The sequence below is a fragment of the Uloborus diversus genome, chromosome 8, assembly GCF_026930045.1.
Source record: "Uloborus diversus isolate 005 chromosome 8, Udiv.v.3.1, whole genome shotgun sequence".
NCBI classification, from domain to species: Eukaryota; Metazoa; Arthropoda; class Arachnida; order Araneae; family Uloboridae; genus Uloborus; species Uloborus diversus.
In genome coordinates, this window is record NC_072738.1 from 92,839,870 (window position 1) to 92,860,294 (window position 20,425).

At 32.4% G+C, this 20,425-nt stretch overlaps 2 protein-coding genes across 2 annotated transcripts in view; one reads left to right on the forward strand and one right to left on the reverse strand.

The window, feature by feature from the left end:
* LOC129228490 (probable 3',5'-cyclic phosphodiesterase pde-5) overlaps positions 1–2,754 on the reverse strand; it is a 97,242-nt gene extending 94,488 nt beyond the window's left edge. The window contains exon 1 of the mRNA XM_054863170.1: positions 2,637–2,754. Coding sequence (XP_054719145.1) covers positions 2,637–2,754 — 118 coding nt within the window. The remainder of the gene's footprint in view (positions 1–2,636) is intronic.
* A 2,855-nt stretch (positions 2,755–5,609) lies between these two features.
* LOC129228491 (lysosomal cobalamin transport escort protein LMBD1-like) overlaps positions 5,610–20,425 on the forward strand; it is an 82,947-nt gene continuing 68,131 nt past the window's right edge. Inside the window, exons 1-2 of the mRNA XM_054863171.1 lie at positions 5,610–5,636; positions 10,231–10,291. Of these exons, the coding sequence (XP_054719146.1) occupies positions 5,610–5,636; positions 10,231–10,291 (88 nt within the window). The remainder of the gene's footprint in view (positions 5,637–10,230; positions 10,292–20,425) is intronic.

Here is a 20,425-nt window from a genome sequence, read left to right on the forward strand (position 1 = left end):
CCGGCGCACCGGGAATTTTCCCGGTATCCCGGCGACCCAGTACGCCACTGATGACTATCATGATGAAAAATTCTATATAAAGGACGGTTGTCAGTAATCAATGTAAATTCTCTTCCAAAAATATAATTGTGAAATTTTTGAACTGCAAATTTAATAGCCAAAGCTTCTCTGTCCAATTGGCTGTAGTTCTGTTCTGCTGCTGTTAGAGATCTTGATGCAAATGACACTGGCTTCTCGACACCTTTTACCATGTGCGATAAAACTCCAGCTATGCCGGTTGGACTTGCATCGCATGCGACCGTGATAGGCAAATTTGGGTGGTACGGCATTAAAACTCGGTCACTTGATATTTCATTTTTCAATTTAATGAACGCGGCTTCACAATTAGCAGACCAGTGGAATTTTACATTTTTCTTTAGTAAATATCTTAGCAGATAAGTAATAGATGATGCATTTGGCAAAAATTTGGAATAGTAGGTAACCGTACCTAAAAAGCGTTTCAATTCTTCCACATTTTTCGGTCGAGGTGCGTGAATTATTGCTTCAGTTTTCAGGGGACACTTTGAGATTTTGTTTTGCTCAATCACATATCCTAAATATGAAATCTTATTTTTGAAAAAATGACATTTTGAGCTATTTACATGTAAATTGTACTTTTGTAAACGTTCTAAGCATGCAATCAACCGATCGCGACACTCGGAGAGAGTTTCTCCGTGGATTATTATATCATCGAAATATGTTGCAATTCCCTGAAGACCCATTAATATTTGGTCCAAAATTCTATGGAATTCACTTGGAGCTGACTTGATACCAAAAGATAAACGATTGATTTGATAAGTTCCTTGATGCGTAGAAATTGTTTGAATTACTTTACTTTCATCGTCAACGACTACATGCAAATAAGCTTTGAAGAGATCGAGTGTACAAAAAAATTTAGAGTTTCTTAGACTACTTAATATTTCTTCTATTTTTGGTATTGGATAATGTGCATCTTTCAATTGAGGATTTACGGCCACTTTATAGTCCACACACAAGCGAACACCACCGTCGGACTTGGGTATAACAACAAGTGGTGAACCCCAATCGCTACAATCCACTTTCGTTATTATGTGATCATGTTCTAGATTTTTAAGTTCATCGTTAACTTTCTCGCGTAAGGCAAAAGGGACATCGTGGGCTTTTAAAAATACAGGTTTTGAATTTTCTCGAAGTTTTAATGAGCAAGTAAAGTCTGGAATTTTCCCAATTTTTTGTTCGAACACGGTAGGAAATTGATTTATGATGCTATTTACTACATTTGAAACATCAATTACATTAACAGGAATTTCTTCAATTTTATTACTTTTATCAATATCGGATAAATTTATCTTCAAATGTCGAATCCATGTTCTTCCTAAGACTGGTGTAAACATATCTGGAACTATGTACAAAGTTTCTATACTAGTAATATTTTTGTATTTCACACTAACTTTTACAAGACCCAATGGTTCAAAAATACCATGAGTGTAAGATCGAAATTTCACCTCTGTAGGCTGCAACTCATTTGTTAAATTCAATAAATCGAAAGCTTGTTTAGTCAAAAGTGTAAGTCCTGCACCTGAATCGACTTCAAATTTTTGTATTTTCCCTTCTATCTGTACGTTAACCCAAAATTTTTCTGAAACGCACGATAGGTTAAATTTGAAAACATCAACAATTTGTGTATTACTTGAAAAATTGCTTACTGCAGCTACATCTGTAACATATTCATCATTGCCGACACATTGAACTTCATTTGCTTTTTATTTTTCAAAAGTGTTGATAAACAAACTTTTTGGACGTGCCCTCTTTTTTGACAAAGTTTGCAAAATAATTTTGAAACATCAGCACGACATTCACGGGAAAGGTGATTTGAACGTCCACATCGTAGGCATGTATTATGTATTCCAAGTTCACGGAAATTTAAATTTGAAGAAAACCTCCGCCTAGAATTTGATCTATTTCGATTTTCAGAGTAACTTCTCCGTTTACTATTTGAGCGATTCGATTTAAACTGATTTCGTGATCTCGAAATTTTGTGAACTTCTTCTGATTTTGCAGTTGAATTGTGTTTCGATAATTCCCGGTTGTCTATTTTCGAAGCTTCTAAAGCTAACGCTTGTTCTACAGCTACATCGAAAGTTAAATCTGGAACCATTAACAGTTTTTCTCGAATTACATCATCTCTCAACCCTCTAATAAATTGTGCACGCAAAAACAAATTAGCAACTGAAATTTTACAGTCACAATTAAATTCACAAGTCGAAGTAAATTTGCGTAGTGCCGCTACATAATCAGATACAGTTTCATTTTCGTTTTGGAAACGGCATAGAAATCTGTGCTGTTCGATAATAATGTTAGGTTAGGACACAAATGTTTTTCAAGAACAATTATTATTTCATCATATGACAATTCGTTTGGAAGTTGAGGAGCGATTGACGAGCATAATAAATTATAATGTTCAGATCCAATGCAATTGAGTAATATTTTCACACATAACTGTTTATCTTCGAAAACGTTCTTGATTTGCAAATAATTTTCAAATCTGTGTTTATACTGTAAAAATGTCTCTGCGGATGCATTAAAACATTCGAAATTTGATAAAAATGTAATCGTACCTTTTTCGTTGTGCTCAGGAACATCTTTGTTTTCGTCTTTTTTCAAGATGAGTTCCACGATTCTATCATTACTAGCGGTTAGAACTTTTAATAATTCCGCAAATTGCTGAGCATCCATAATGCTTTAATCCTCGTCGCCAATTACTGTAGTGTATTTTACTAGTGAGTAGTAGAGAGATATTATTTACACATAGTTATTTATTTACTACGGACAACACAATCACACTAACGTACACATAAAGCTACATCATCGAACTGTGAGATCGAAATCGAAATCGAAACCAACACTAACTAGATAGCCTCGAACTAAGAGCATTAGAGTTCTATTCTTTCGGCGCCTGGATCGAGGTTATAAACCATGGAGGAAAGGATAACAGGGATATTATCATGGGAATATTACAGAATATGCCTGAATTTAATGTGAACACAAATATTGGGAACTTTCATTTTAGTATTTGTCAGATTTGGTAGCATTTCCTACGGTGGAAATGATTGCAACAACAGTAGGCTCGTATTTTAATGACAGGCAAAGCTGTGGCATTTAGTAGAAAATACAGTTGCACTCAGTTAATACGAAATGTCAAAAATCCACGAATTTGTTCATATTAGGCGTTATTATCAACCATAAATGAGTGATACTGTGGAAAAACGAAGGAGTGCTCACCTAATACACACTACTAGTACCCTAATACATTAAAAAAAAAAATATTTCTTATAAATGATTGCTCTTTGAAAATATTAAAAAAGGAGGATGAAAATCAACATTTGCGTAACAGTCGAACCTCGTAAAGACGCCAGCCTAAGTGATGGGCAGAAGTTGAGGGTGGGTGTTTAATGAATTTCTCCCAATCCTGTACAAATATGTGTTTTCATGAAAATATAGTAGAAGCATGTATTTTCTGTTCCACGTGAACTTTGGAAAAAAAAAAAAAAGAGCAATTGATTTTTTTATGGTGTGTCACCGAAGGTTCTTCAGTTACTTACTCCCCGCCATTCCCCAGAAGTTGAAATTTTTTTTTAATGTAAATTGATTGTTTGTGGATTTGCTTTATTCTGAAACACTTGAATAAGAATTTTTTTCGTACATGTTTAAGATTGCTTTCAACATTTTTGCAGAACAAAGCAAAAGAAAACAATGTTACAGAATTGTGATACAAACTGTCATTTGATGATGTCTGCATACAATATCTGCCCCAAGTGGAACAGAAAAGGGGTATAGAATGAATGCTTTTATAGCTGAGTACTGAAACATCAATGAAAAGGTAGAAAGGTGTGGGAGGGCCGATAAAATCAAGTGAAAAATTCATAAAGATGTTGTAAGCAATGCTCCTTAGGGACTGTACCACAGGGCAGTCTTGCATAATATAGACGAACGCGCGAACGTCGTTCGCAGAAAATTTTTGGCTCTGCAGAAATTTTTTTTCAAACTGCTAACGTTGATATAAAAAAGAAAAAAAAAAAAAAAAAAAACAATTTTTTTTTAAAGGGATTTTTTAAGAAAATCCTAGAGTTTCTTTCTGTTAAAGCCTTTCTCCAAAAGAGCCTTTTAAAGCACATGTGTAAAAAAAATGGTTTTGGTAGTTTTCTTCAGTTGGTGAGAAATAAGCAAACTACAGTCGAGCCTCCATATATCGAACTTCCACATATCAAAATTTTCTATATATCGAAATCCCAGCAAATTTCTATGTTCATTACATAGAAAAATTGTTTCTATATATCGAAAAAATCTCTATATATCGAAAAAAATTTTCGAGACATTCGTAGATTTTTTTTTCCACTTTAGATTGTTTGTCTCATTGAAAAATGAAGGTTACGGGAGAAAATTATGTTCACTAAAGGTTGCTAAGAAACTCATAAGAAATCATTGTTTGAGGGGTGTGTAGATAGATCGTTGTTCCGTTCTGAAATTCTTAAATTCCCTCAAGTTTATTTCAAATCTTAGTTGTAACCAGTAACACTGTAAAATCAGTTTCAAGTTATCCTTTTTGTCTGTTGATTATCTTTCTTAGTCTTTTTAGTTTCAGTAAAATCATTCACGTTAAGTAGATTGATTTTTTACTTTTCTCTCGATTACATTGTCAAAACGAAAATCCCCTCATGTTGCGAATCAAGTTGAACTGCCGAAGAATGAAGATGTATGAAAGCACAAAAATGTAATTTCTGTTAATTTTCCAGTTATTAACTCGTTTAATCCGATGCTCGTATAAATTAGAAATTGGGTTTCATGCACGAAAATTAGCTTTAATTTTAATGTTTTAAGAGATTTTTATGATAAAATAAGATCGTTTCTATTTATCGAAATTTCTATATATCGAATTTTTTCCCCGGAAATTTGCTATTTCTATATATGGAGGCCCGACTGTATATGTTATTGCAAAAAAAAAAAAAAAAATGATTTAAAGCCTTTTTTTTTGTCTTTTTCATATTTGAATATAAAATAAATTTAATTTTCTATTCAAGGGTGAGTTGGGCAAAATAATTATTTGCAGAAAATTTTCCAGTTAGGATTTGTGTTCGCAGAAAGCTTTTCATTTTGTCTAAGTCTGCCACAGGGTGTGAGTTAACAGAAAAGGAGATAAGAAAGCTGGAGACCTTTCTCTGGTGTACCTAGTGGAGTGAATAAACTAGGTGCATTTGCGTGGGAGGCTAAGTGGCAGATGCATGTGACATTACACCTTTTGTGCCTTGTCATGTACATTCACTAACCTTAATGGGCTAGCTTCAAGTTTGAATTGTTTGGTATGGTCTTTCAAGATGATGGTTCAAGATGATGGTTATATTATCATATCAAGTATGCAGTTTCTGTCGAAAATTAGTGGCAGTAGGTGGACAGCGGGGTGGTGTTTTAAGGGAGGAATTTGTTTTGCATTCCTATGCAGAATGTATTTTTCTCCTCCTTTCTTGACGAACTAAGAGGGTGGCTTTTTGTCTGAGGGTGGTTTAACAAGGCTCGACTGTTGGTTGTAATCCACAATGGATGATGGACAGTTTTGTCTTCGAGTAAATTGAAATGTCCCTGATAAACAAATGTACGGGCTTTATCGGGGCCGAATTAGCCACAGAGCAGAAGTAGCAAATGCTACGGGCCCCACGCTTCAGGAAGCCCCGCGCCATGAGAAAAAATTCTAGGAAAAAAACTACTTTTTGTACTTTAAATCATCATTTACTATCATTCTCTTTTTACTTAGATTTAGCTTTTCTAAATGCTCAGGTAAATTAAAAATCTTATTTTTTCGATAGATTGCTTTCCAGAAATTTCTCTCTTCTGAAGTCTTAAAAATGCAATTTTAGTTGATCTTTCTTAGTGGAAGGAGAAAAAGCTTTGTTGGGTCAGAAAAGTTTCAAAACTGACCTAAAAGTTACAATTTTAGGCAAAGTTTGGAGAACGGAAAATTGGGTTTTCTCTGGATTTTTTTTCCTCTTTCAAAATGAAGTCAATTTTAAGGTATCATAATGTAAGGGAGTTAGGATCCTAAAACTTTCAGCTATATTCAAGCGTAAAAAAAAAGAAAGTTCTGGTTGTTTCATAACAATAGAAGAAAGGGGAAGGGGTTCTTTCCTGAAATTGTGCTCAAAACTGAAGTCAATTTCAGGCAATCTTTGGGAGGAAAAGGTTTGAGGGATAGACCCATGGTATAGCTGAAAACAAAATTTCAAGCTATGTGGGAAGATTAGAGAAAGGGATGAGGGTCTGAACTCCCCCAGAAACAATTTTAACTTCAAGTTTCAAACCGTGGTTTTAGATTATCACTGGAGACGTTATGGAGGGGGGGGGGGATATGGGTTTGCTTTGCAAAATGTTAGAAACTGAAATCTTCAAGACGCAAGCTATCTTTAGTTCCAACTTTAGGTAAAGAGTGATGCTTTGGAGCCTTTTCCCCCAAATGCTGAGAAGCTAGGGAAGTAGGTGGGTATTCTCCTTTGGAATTTTTTTGAAATTTTGAAATCGAGATGGTTTAAGGCTTTCTCTGGAATTTTCCGGAATTTAGGCTCTAAAAACTCAAATTTAAGCAATTTTTGTTGATAGCAGGAGAAGGAGGATCCTGAAATTCTGAAAGCACAAATCCTAAAACCATATTTTAAGGCTCTCTTTGGTGATGTTAGACAAGAGAGGGAAAAGGGTTATCATCCAGAAATTGTATAAAAGTGACTTTCTTCTTAAAGCTTTCGAAATTGGAGTCCTGAAAAGGTAATTTTTAGTCATCCTAAACTCTTTTTGGTTAACTTCATGTCAATTTATCCCCTTCAAAATTTTCCGCTTGTGACACGAGCCCGTAGATCTGGCACTGTAAACAACAATGAGCAAAATTAAGAGATCATGATAGAAGAAAAGAAAAAGATTCTGAGACTTCACACTTATGCTGAGCGAAATAAATTAATTGTTAAGAGAATATTATTTTTTGATGAACTAAAATAATTATGTCTAGAAGAAAGACTAAATATCGTTTTTAATTTTTTCCTCTGAGTGGGAGGGAACTGAAAAGCTGCAACCCATGCCCCGAACCTAACCTCTTTCTGTTGCATCACCAAAGATAGCCGAAAACTTTTTTATTCAAACTTGAAATTCAGAAAAATTCAGGAAGAAAATTATTTAACATAATCAAAAACCCGCTAAAACTGTTTTCTGGAACTTCAGTTTCGAAACATTTCCATATGTGTACTCCCGAGCCCGATCCCATCCTATAAAGTCGTCTAATAAGGTGGCCTACAAATGTGTATTTTGGACTATAATTTCGAAAAATTTCAATGGGAGCGTACCTCTCAACCTCCAACATTGTTAACAATGGTCTAAAATGTACTTTTAAGACTTAAACTTCGAAAATTTTCCGAGTTGCCTCGGAGAATGCCTGAACCCCATCCCATACCGAAACGTAACCCGCAATGGCCTACTATCTATCACATTTTCACAACTTCACTTTCGAGAAATTTCAAGGGGAAAACTTTCGCGAACTCTGCCCCAAAATCACCAAAGAACGTAAAAAAATACCATTTCAGAGTATATAATTTTGAGAATTTTTGCTTAAAATTGTGTTTTTAGATTAATAACAGATAATAAATTCATAAATTTTCCAATGTGACGTCCTTGAACACCACTCTTTCCTCTCTGTATAACATCATTAATGATAATCTACAGTTTTATTTAAGACTTCAATTTAAAAAATACTGCCTGGAGAGTCGCTGTGAACCCAATTTTTTTTCTTTTGATCTTACCTAAGATAGGATACAATCGCGTTCTTTGGTTTCAGTTTCTCCAAATAATAATGGCCTCCGAATCTTCTCTTCCTAATATGATCAGGGGTCGTTAGAATTGAGTTTTTAGAATTGAACTATCGAAAATTTTCCGGGGGTAAGCCCCCGGACCCCCCTCCCTTTATATCATCAAAAAATTGCGTTTTTGGAATTAAAAGTTAAAAACGTGTAGAGACGGGAAGACGAGGGGCAACAGAAGGGGATCATAACCATTGTAAAGCTCTAAAACTATATCCACATTTATGTACAGGTATTCATGCATGTTATAAGTACACCTCCCGTCTCCATGAAGAAGTGCTATATTGTTTACTATATCATTCGAAAATGAGGGCCCCTTGGAAACATTTGCTACAGGCCTCGCGCTAGGCTTAATCTGACCCTGGGCTTTATGTTCTAAGCTAAATATTTAATATTTTCCCCTCGATACACAAGGGGACTTCTACTACCTAACAAAATGATGGACAATTTCTGAAAAAGAAAATTCCAGTATTCAACCACGAACATGTTAAGTAGAGAAGTCAGAAAGTTTTGTTCATTTTAGCCGATACTTTCAACTTAATGTTTGTATCATTCGTGAAATTTTTAGTGTAATTAGATACAGTGAAACCTTCGAATAACGGACAGTCAAGGGACTAGAAGTTTTGTCCGTTATTGGGAGGTGTCCGCTATTAGGAGGAACTACTTAATTTACCTTTTTCAAAATGGGCTGTTGTTGACTTTGTAGAACACAATCGAAACAATTGCGAAAGGTTTACTACATTTTACGTCAAGTGTAACTAATCTGGTTTTTTTTTTTTTTTTTTTAATAAAGGTATACTGACGGCACACACTTGTCTTAAAAAGCACTTAATCAATTTAAGTAATCAGTTAAAACAGTTTGACATCTCTTTTTTGCATTACAAGCCTGTTTCTCAATATATTTAAATCATTTACCTTAGCAAGTCCTTCAATGTCCCCTTTGCTCAGGAAATAGTTTTTCAATTCTTCACTGTATTTCAGTGCTTCCGAAAAGTCTCTAGCACAATTTTCTAATTTCGTCTTTATCTTTTAAAATTTCGCTGATTTGAGTTTTCCCAACTTGAAAACGATCGGCAAAACAACGCACATTTATTTTTTCTTTTTCGGCAACATCCAAAACATTAATTTTTTCTTTCAATGTCACTCTTTCTTTTAGTTGCCATTTTAAAACTCAAATAATATTGTCACACAAAAAAAATCAACACACCTTTAGGAAAGTTTGAAACTGCAAAGCTACGATTGCTGCATGAAAATTAGGTTCGCTTGCCTCTCACTTCATCTCAGGGTATGAATATCCCATTACCAACGGTGGCGGCGGTGATTCGGCGGAGTAACCCCCCCCCCCCCACACACATTTTTATGGTTAATTTATTTATTTTATCTCGAGTATCACTATTGCATGATTGACAGTTGGTAATATGACCTTGAATATGAACAAATCTTTTTCATGTCTAAAAATTAAACAACCCAACGAAACTACGGCGCCATAAAGCCGACTACTACCGGCGCCGGTTTGCTCAATTGCAGCTCCCGAGAGCCCCAGTTAGAAAAAGCGCCCAGTTTCCTCTTTTTTATCTTAACTTTTAAATAGTTATTGTGTACAAAATTCATTAAAATCTTAAGAAAAACGTGCATTAATTGTTAGACTGACATCAGTTTTCACTTATCTGCTTCAATACTCTCAAAACTAGCCGTAACAAAATTATGACTTTTTTTTTCTTTTTAATTTTTGCTGCCCGCAAAAAGTACCATGTCTTTTAGTTCTTTTTTTTTTCTGCCCCCCAACTTTTTTCAGCCCGAATCGCTGCCTCTGCCCATTACCACCCTTTTAATTCCAAGAAATAGTGATAAGGAAATGACGGGGGGGGGGGGGGATATTAGATGTGGAGGATGAAAAGCTTTGTAAGGCAAGCAATTAATAATATATTCTGTGAAAAGAAAAACAAATCGGAAGTGCTACGATCGCAAGGGAACTTTTTTGTGAAATAACTGTCCGTTATTCAGAGTGAATTACATGGAATGGCCTACATTGAGGGACTGGGATTTGCAAAAATGTCCGTTAATTAGAGGTGTCCGTTATTCGGGAGTGTCCGTTAAGGGAGGTTTCACTGTAGTAAACCAAACTTAAGGAACAAAATGTTTGTTTTAGCCATGATATCATATTAAGAGAGTTCAACTGCATATATTAGAATTGTTCTTTCTAGTACTGTATTCTAAAAATGATCTACTCCTGTACAAACATATCTATTTTTCACAACAGTTAAAATACATGTGTTTGTTTTTGTGCTACTATAGATTCAGTTAAAAATGATGTTTCATCTTTTAGGATTGGGCTACAAATGCTACTCGTGCATCTCTAGAGAACACTATTATGTATACATATTATAGTAAGTTGGTTCATTTGACTCTTTGCATCTTTTTCTATTCTACCCTTTTTTTATGATTTTTATTATTATTATTATTTTTTTTTTTTTTTTTTGTTTCACTTAAAGTAAGTTTTTTGTAAAAAAAACATCGTTTTTTTTTTCTTTTTGTCTATATCACATTTGGAACTGTATGCATTTTTTCGGAAATGTAATATGGTCTGAAATAGTTAATTTTTGACACTGAGCATTTTTTTATATACCATATTTTCGTAGTAAGCACAACACCCGATGTAAGCGCCACATCAAAATATATTCTCAATGGAAAAAATAATTAATTATGTGCTATACCCATCATTAAACAGTTTAAAACAGGGTTCACCGAGAAAAATCAGGCGATATTTGTCACGATATATATAACCGCAGGGCTCATAGTCCTCCTATATCTCTTATATTTTCACAATTTTCAGATATTTTCCTATATTTTCTCACTTCTATATTTTTTTCATCAGATGTTAAATGCTACCCAAAAATACAAAAACCTTTCATCCATTATTTCCTTCTTTCTCCCCTGCAATGTGCACTCTTACTTCTTAAATGTTGGCATATGTACTAAATTTATGTTTGATAATTTTTATGAAATATACAAAATATATATGGTTTTACTTGCAACTTTTAACTTGTTTTCAATTAATTATATTCTACTAATAAGTTTACTTTGTAATTTTAATATAAAATGTTAATTTGAAGTGTACTGCTGTAAAGATTTTAAAAGCTTTTAATTTTGTCACATACAATCTTACATGTAGTTCAAATGACTGCTTGTAGCTCAAATGATTATTTTTGAAAATGCCGTGTACAGATTTTGGTACTAATTCAACTTTTAGTACTTCAATTGTTTCAAAGCTTGTAGCTCGCTGAAAAATGTAACTATCTCGATGAAAAAAAAAGTCATTTTATAGGATTTTGTCCACTTTTTTTTTTCAAATATGTACTTATTTTGTGTGTAGATTTTCCAAGAATTTCAGAAATCAGTCTTCATCTCAGTTTTTTTTTCTACTCTCTTTTTTTTATTTTTTTTATCTACTTCAATTATGGTTTCAAATTGGACAGGATACTGGATAGTTCTGTGCTCCACTTGAGCTCTTCTAACGCCCCCTTTCATTTGACAGATTAGGTTAAATTCACTTTTTATACATGGTGTGTGTAAATATATATACACACATTAACTAATATAATAATAAACACATTATGGATAATGCCATTACAGTGGGCGCCGGGTAATTAAATCAGCCACTTTAATGAATCAATTCCTCGAAAACAAAACAAAATCCAGTTTTAATATTAAGAAATTGCTGAATTTTTGAATCAAACATGCCGCTTGAATGAATCAAGCATATGAGACTGACCATTTCCCACAAACGTGATGCATTAGCGCAGCCTTTTTTCTTTGCCTTTGTTTAGTAAAGTTAGTTTTTTTTCTTTAAATAGTGAAGCGAATTGGAGGCAGAGTGTTGCACACTTTTTGTAACGATTTTTCTCAGCGATATGTCCAACAAAATCAGTGGGAGGAGAAAGACATGGAGTCAACAGGACTTTTAATCCTTAGTGTTAGCATTGAAGCAATGAGGTACCAATATCGAGGTCTATGAGTAGATTTATGACATTAAAAAAAGAATACCCAAAATAATTATTACCTAGTTTTAGCAATCAATAACAGATGCATTTTTCAAAGCACGTATGTTAAAAACTGAATTTTGTGATTGCTTTTTCATACTGTTTTGTGATAAAATTCTTTAAATAATCAGAGAATAGATATTTTGAGTGCACGGTATACTTCTAATAATATCTCGTTTGACCAAAAATTTGTTAAAAATCTCTTAAATTGTATGTAGAATTGCACTTAAAAAAGAAAAAAAAAACAGGCACACACAATTTTGGGAAATTAAATCAAATTTGTCTTAAACAAACATGATTCATAAAAGCGGCTGTAGGTTCGAAAATTCATTGCTCTCACATATGTGACTCTTCACATTGCCATGACTTCATGTATGATATAGAATTGTATTGATAATGGCAATTTTTTTTTTTTTTTTTTGTTGTACATTGATCCAAACATGCCTACTGGATCCTATACTTTTTTTCGAATTCCTATATTATTTTTCTACCTAACTCCTATATTTTTCCTTTTAAACTCCTATATATTTTGCTATTAAACTCCTTTTTTTTTCTTTTAAACTCCTGTATATTTTTTCCCACTTGCTATGAGCCCTGATAACGATATACATCTGATATTTATTTTGCAAACATGATATTTTGATATTTTCGTTATTTATTTTTTCAACTAAGATATTACTACGTTATGTACTATATTTTTATGATGCTTTAATACCTTTTTTATATTAATGCATCAATAATATAATAAATTAATGTAATGTTCCTTTTTAATTGAATTTTATATTCATAAAACTATGAGTAATGTAACAATTTTATTTCATACTAAAAGTGCTGAATTAAATATGTAACATTGATCAGATCTAAAAAAAATGCCTTATGACTGTGCATCAACTAATGCATATATTTTATTTCTGAATCATATAACTGTAAAAGAAAAATGGGTAAAACAGCTAATGCTAAGTTAACTCCATTAAAATTGATTAAAATGTAAAATAAATTATTAGATGTAAATAATAAAAGAAATCTTAATTTTAAGCCCATATATTGTAATAATATAAGAAAATAAAGAGTGATTTGAGGCTGCATTTACTATTTTGAAAGCTAGTTTGTGCTGTTGAAAATATCAGATATTTTCGTAAATATCTGATTTTATTTTCGAAAATATTATGATATTTTCGAACCTTTGCTTAAAAGCACAATTAGTAGTAAAAAGAGCTGGAATGAAATAAAAATGAAAAAAATAATTTCGATTAATAAAACTATATATACTTTACTGTAAATATAATTTTCACACCTTGGGAGGAAACATTTGTTTTCCAGAGTGAGGAACCCGACCCTTCTCCTCAATTCCTCGCCAATGTGACTCTCTGGCCCAAGTAGCACAAAAATAGCAATTGACGTGGAAATGGCATTGGTTGATATTTGAATATAGACCAATAAGGGATAAGGTTCTTGAAACATATAGAATTATGTCAAAGTATATTTTTTTCACCGACTTGATTTAAAAAGTTATTTTTATTGCTTATTTCAATGATTAAAATCAATCAATCATAATTAAAAGCGTTTATATAGTAACGTTGTTTATATAGAAGTCAGAAGCGAAATATAATACTGCAAAACATCGAAAAACATTGTTTTATCTGTTTATAGTAAATGAAAGTAACGTTTCAAAAAATTCTGGAAGGCTGCGTCTAGGAGACCCCATAGCACCTACAGCCTTGAAATTTTGTACAATTAATTACTTCAAGTCCTGGGGGTGTGCACCTGTGGTTTTATCTTTTAAAATTCAAATTATTTTTAGTAATTTTTTTTTTGAGCTCAAATTTCTCATAAATTGCCTATTAAAGGGGTGAAAATTACTTGCACATATTAATATTATGTATCATTGGAAAGGGTAGAATTTTACGTGCTCTACGCAACTTGTTTCAATACTCTAACTTAAATACGGCGGGAGTTATTTGCATTTTTATCTCGAACTTTTTTAGGCTTAGCTAAAATATAATCACTACTTTCTTCATTAAATCTATCAGTAAAAAACAAAGGAATTGTCCCACAGTTTTCTTTTTGACACCACTGGAAAGAGCGACTTTTTTTACTCCAGATCTATCACGGCCTATGGTTGAAAAACTAAGCTTCTATCTCCAAGGGAAAAAACGTTACAAGCCATTAAAAATCAAGTTCGAATAATCTCATCTCCATTAAAATTATTGATGTTTTATTTGGCCTTGCCATAGTTACGTCTTTTCGATTCTTATGTTTCTTCTTTCTTATTCACAAACTTTAAGGGTTTCGGTTTTAACGGAAAATATTAGGCTCAACTCAATTCAAGCCCCGAGCTGAAGAGCAAAATATATTACTAGAGGCCACGAATATCAAAGCTACTTTTCAAACGTAGACAACTACAATTTTGCAATGCTCAGTAGGCCCTTTGCCCTTACGACTCTGCAAGTTGATACAAGCTATTTTGAAACCCGGAGAAATGGTGCATCTTGATCCAAAGGGAGCTCATAATGCGTTTTTAACCTGTTTTTAATTGGTGATTTAAATTGTTGCTAATCAAATGAGATCGAGAACCAATCTTTGGGGGGTTGGTGAGCATCAGCGAGCAGGGGGCAGAGCCCCTTTGTGTTAGAAAATGATATTGGAAAACTGACGTACTTTGACGTAACTGACGTACTTTTTCTACGTTAATCGTTATATTGTGTTACCTGCCAGCAGCAGGACGATGTGGTCCTATTGGCAGCATTTTCAATGTTTTGTAAAAACTGGGATTTTTTTTACTTGAAAGAAAAAAAAGACTGTATTCGTCTCACCGGCAATTTTTTTGCTTCTTTTCTTGTATGCACCGCGGTGCTTATTCCCAAAAATACGGTACTTGTGTTGTATCCGGTTAATAATTAAGTTAAACGTACTAGTTGGCCACAGTTAAACTTATTCCGTCTTTTTTAAATTGTGGGTCTACAATATCAATACCAACTCAATGAGCGTATTATAGCCCAACTCTTCCTTAATCATCCCATTTTCTAAAAATGCCAGAATTTAATTTTTTATCATTTTTTTCCCCCAAACTTCAAATTTGATCCATTAGTGGCCCCTCCAAAATCTGAAATTTTCAGTGGTGGCCACATGCATGAGTCAGTAGTGGCCATCTGACATCCTTTCCCTAGAATTTACATTACGTACTTCAAATTTAAATAACTGATGAATAAAACATAGCTGCCAAGTGCTCCGTTTTTCCCGGAGTTTCTCCGATTTTTATTGCGTACTCCGAAAATCCGATTTATTCCAAAAAACTCCGATTTTTCGACTTTTCTTCACTTATCGATTTCAGAAGAAATTTCCTTATCCTTAAAGACAGGAATTATGTACAAACTCAACAAAAGAGAACACAATTTGATGCTTTGGAAGCATTAGTGTCAGGATAAACACTGAGGGGAGCGCCGATCGGAGAACATCAGTTTTTGATCGAACATTTCAGCTGCACGCATGTAAAACATCGCCGCCATGTTTGGTCATTGACAAGATGGAAGTCGACGATGCTAAGCGCCTAAGTTTTCAAAGACGAAGCAGATTTGAGTGTTTTTCTTAACTGAAAAGTCATTAAAGTAAAGTAAAATGTGCTATAATTTTTTTTTAAAAATATTTTAAATAATTTTCTTGAGAAATGAAAAAAATCATACTATTTAAAATTTCATCTTATCCTCACTGCTTTGGAAGCTATTTTGCTAAATATTTTCAATTAAATTGTAGTTTCATGAGGATTTTAAGTTATTTGTATGCAACAAGTTCAAACATGTCTATCCTAATTTTTGACTTAGTCGCCATATTTGGTCATTTTGTGAGATTTAAGTACTTAAGTCTTTTAATGACCTAGTTTCCAAAAACGGAATAAGATGTTTATTGCAATGCAAACTATTGAAAATAATTCAAAATGGGCTTTTTTTTTCAGAAAATTCTTAATTATTTTCTTGAAATATGCAAATTTTTTCTCCAGAATATTATTTTATCCTCATTGTTTTAGATGCTAACTACTAAATACTGATTATATTTCGTCTAAATTATAGTTTTTAAGGATTATTAAATATTTATAATTACTTTTATGCAACTAATTCAAAAATCTATTACCTTAATTTTTTGCGTAGTCGCCATGTTTGGTCATCCGCAAGATGTAAGTAGACGAGATTAATTGCCTAAATTTCCGGAAACAGAATTAAAATTTATCTCAATAAAAACTATTAAAAATAACATACAATGCAAAAAAAAAAATGTTTTTTTTTTTTAAGGAAATTTTATCTATATTTGATCTTCATTGTCTTGGAGGTTTTGCTATAAACTGAAACTGTTTTATATGAACTGCCGTTTCCTGTTGACTTCTCATTTATTTATTCTTTTTTTTTTTTTTTTTGTTAAAAGATCAGAAACTTATTTTAACTTAAATTTTCTTTGTGTAAAAAAAATATTGAATAATACTCTTTTAGAATGTGCAAAGTCCTATTCATTTATTTACTTGTGAAAGTTGTAAAAACTCCTCCCCCCCTTCGTTTGTATTTCAAAATTTAGCGATAGTGTTGGCCACTAAAATTTTGGGGTCTAGTGGCCACTTCGAAAATTCCTGAGAATTGACCTTTACTATGAAGTTACATAAGAGCTTTACTTCCAAGCATGATAAGTAAATTGTGTGTTTTATTCTTCAATATGTTCTTATGCAATGCATTTTTAATACACGTATATACATTAAAAAATATTTAAAAAGAGGTTGCAGTTTCATTAAATCAAACATTTGTTTTTTTTACTTTTCAACATGTAGCTACGTAACGATGCTTTTTTTTTTTTTTTTTGAGTAAAATAATTTTATTTTAAGCTTGGTTGTAGTTTTGCTGAAAATCAAACCTGAAAATTCAGAAAAGCATTATAATGGTGCTTAAAACTTATAGAAGCTTATGGTACAGAAGGAAGGCTTAGCACAGGTCACAATTTCTTGCTCCTATTTTAACCCTCGTTACTCCTATTTTTTCCCTTCAGTGCTCCTATTTTTTTTATCTTGAGGTTGGCAGCTATGAAAAATTGATTCAATATGATAGTTACATTAAGTACCAATATATTAATCATATTTTTATTGCACATTTCTTTCTTCGAAGTACATAAGTACTTAGGTTAAAATAAAAAGTTTTACAGCAGAAAATTTTTATTTGCATTTTTTTGCGCTAATTTAAAGAAATGAAGTAAAAGAAAATATATGTGCAATAAACTTTAGGGCAATTCCACCGTTACAGACGTAACAATCACAGACTTTAAATACACATAATTTTAATTTGGTTTCAGTAAAAGCTACAAATTTTTTTCTGTTGTGCAGTTTGGTGTTATTTATGCCAGCAAAAATTTGGGTGTAGATTGCTTGATTACAAAAAGTAACAAAAAATTAAAACTGCCTGTTACGGACGTAACTCAGAAAACAGCAAAATGTATACTTTGTTATACATTTGCCAATATTCCTGTGAATTATTCATAGATTTCTATAATTTTCTTTTATATACTTGTTCCAGAGATTTCAAGCTTTCTAAAACCATACAGTTTTTATGGAAATAGTTTGTAAAATTTATGATAAAAATTATTATATTTTTTACGGACGTGACGTGTCTGATATGCGGATTGCACAAAGCAAGTAAAAGCATAGATATACTAATAACTTTTGTTAGGAGAGTGCAATGGTATAGATTAACACATTATTTTGACTTTAAGTTATACCTTAATAATTTTTAAAGATTTGGGGAGGTAGGGGGCAGCGCTCTCTGCGTATACCACCATGTAAATAAATAAGTAAAAAATAAAATGTTGCATCATAAGAAGTAAAATTATCCAAGAGGAAATTAAGCAAAACAAAAGTGGAATTATTCAGTAACAAATAATTTTTTCAAATTTTTAACATGAACATGGAGGGGGGGGGGGGGTTCTACAAGAGAGTACTTTTTCAGTTTGAGAATTTTCGATGATTTCCTCTATTTCTCAACAAACATATTAACTGCCAAATTTCTTTTAAAGTTTAACAGCTGCCTTTGATTTGAATCGTTTTTTAATAGAATTGGAACGTTTTTGCCAAAGTTGGGAAAAAAAGGTCGAAACTGACATTGGAAAAATGCATTTTGCCCAACATTTGCCTAAGCAATCTAAATCTTGCTTCAAAACTAAATGTGTTTTATCTGAGGATCAGATGTAGCTAGTTTAATATTTAGTACTTTAAACTCGAATTTAATTATGCTTTTTAATTTAAGTTTTAAAACTATGAAATATTCAATATATCAATGAAACAGTAATCTAAATATTAATTTTATGTAAAGAGTAAATACCAATAAAGTAACTCTAAAAAGTCTTTAAAAAATAAGAAGTAATATCAATTTGGCTATGCTTTCAGAATGGTAGAAGTTTGAAGAGAAAACTATAATTAATATATGTAATATGAATTTGAAAAAAAAAAAAAACTTCATTAATGAAAATTATGCACAAAATGCTTTGGATTTCATCATGTTAAATGATCGAGTAATTTTCACAAAAATCTACTTGGAGAACACTATTTTTTTGTGTCATAGTGCATTGATGAAACAAAGTTTGAGAAATTAAGGAACCGTCTAGAATATTTTTATGCAAGTTATTAAGCATTAATTGCTAATCTAGAATTATTAACACTGATTGAATTTATTGCATGATTTGCAGGACAAAAAATCTTACCTTGAGAGTTACACATGTTGTTGCCTCAGAGCAACAGTAGGATATCTTAGTGTTATTCCTATTATTATATGTATTAATGTTGCTCTTAGGTGACAATGTGTATTTCAATAATTTAAAAGAATGAAATTAAATATGAACTAATACTTATAAAAATTTGAAAATCAGAGAATCAGAAGTTTTGTTATATCATATTACATGTCATACACTATATTTTCATTGCCCATCCTGTATTTTTTTTCTCTTTAATTGGAAATATACATGCGAACGTACTGCTTTTTGTTACGTCCGTAACAAAAAATGTTACGTCTGTAATGCCATTTTTTTAAAAACTAAAGAAATTCTAATGTTTTAAACTATGGTAAACAATGACTCTGATGAATTGCTAAAAGGGCAAAAAAGGATTTCTTTTAATTTTGATTTTTTAGGAAGTAATGACAACTTTTGCTAAATTTTTGTTACGGACGTAACATTGAACTTCATTTTTTTTAAATTTAAATTGCCTAATTTTATTTTGTAAAAAAATTAAAATAAATGCATGTTATTATAGTATTAGGTTAATAGTTTAAACTGTACTGCAATTAATTTTGTTTATTTTTATTTTGCTATTAGAAATAAGGGTTTGAAAATGTGGTATTTTTTTCTGATTGTTTTGAAGATCTGACTATCATACTTCCAACTAGGAAAAAAAAATTATTTAATTTTTATTAAAAAAGCAATGCAATATTCTGAAAATACACATTTCAAGGTTAAAATGATGTATAATATAGCAACATAACTGTAATGTGAAATTTTGACCTACTGGTTTCACTTTTCATGGAATTGCCCTTTAGTAAATATAAAAATAATCACTATCACTTCAAAATCATTCGTTCAATGTAATTCTAGGACATTTTGTTTCCTGTAGCTTACCAAGGCACATCAATGGATATAGGAAATTGATAGCTTAAGTTTTCAATACCACTAAAGGCTTTGCTGACTTGTATAGGATGTGACTATCACAAGCAATTTTTCATCCTAATTGTTCATCACAAACTAAACTCAAGCTCAATGTCAGAGCCAGAGTTTGGTTTGTGATGAGCCACAAACCAAAGCCCCTGCCAGAACTCGTGGATATAAATGTGACTTTAATATTTTTTGTGGTGCACTTTGTACTTTAAATGTTGTAATTTGTCCTTTTTTACTTTCTTCTATATCTAATATATAGAGGAAAGTATTGGATTCATGCAAATTTTCGAATTTCGAACTTTGACGGATTCGAACGTTTTGAGGTGTGCTGTGTCCATTTCGACTATTTTTGGAAAATGTCTGTCTGTCTGTGTGTATGTGTGTGTGTCATGTCTGTGTGTGACCAGTTTTTTGTGGCTACTCTACAGCAAAAACTACCGCATGAAATCAAACCAAATTTGGTAAACATATGTGCCCCTATGTGAACTTGTGCCCATCGGTTTTTGGCGCGAATTCCTCTAAGGGGGAGGGGGTGGAGCAATGGGACGTTTTTTGAGTTACGGGTGCTTGCTATTCCTGAGGAAGTAACTGGCGGAATCAAACAAAATTTGGTTCATATGTTGTCATTAACAGGAACAGGTGCTGATTCAATTTTGGTGTCAATAACTCAAACGGGGGTTGAGCTATAGAACGTTTTTTGTCGTCAATTGTGACTGCTGTATCTCAAGAAATAATGATCGGAATGAAAGAAAAATTTATCGGCAAGTAGCCCTTAGTGGATATAAGAGCTGATTTTATTTTGGTGTCAACAGC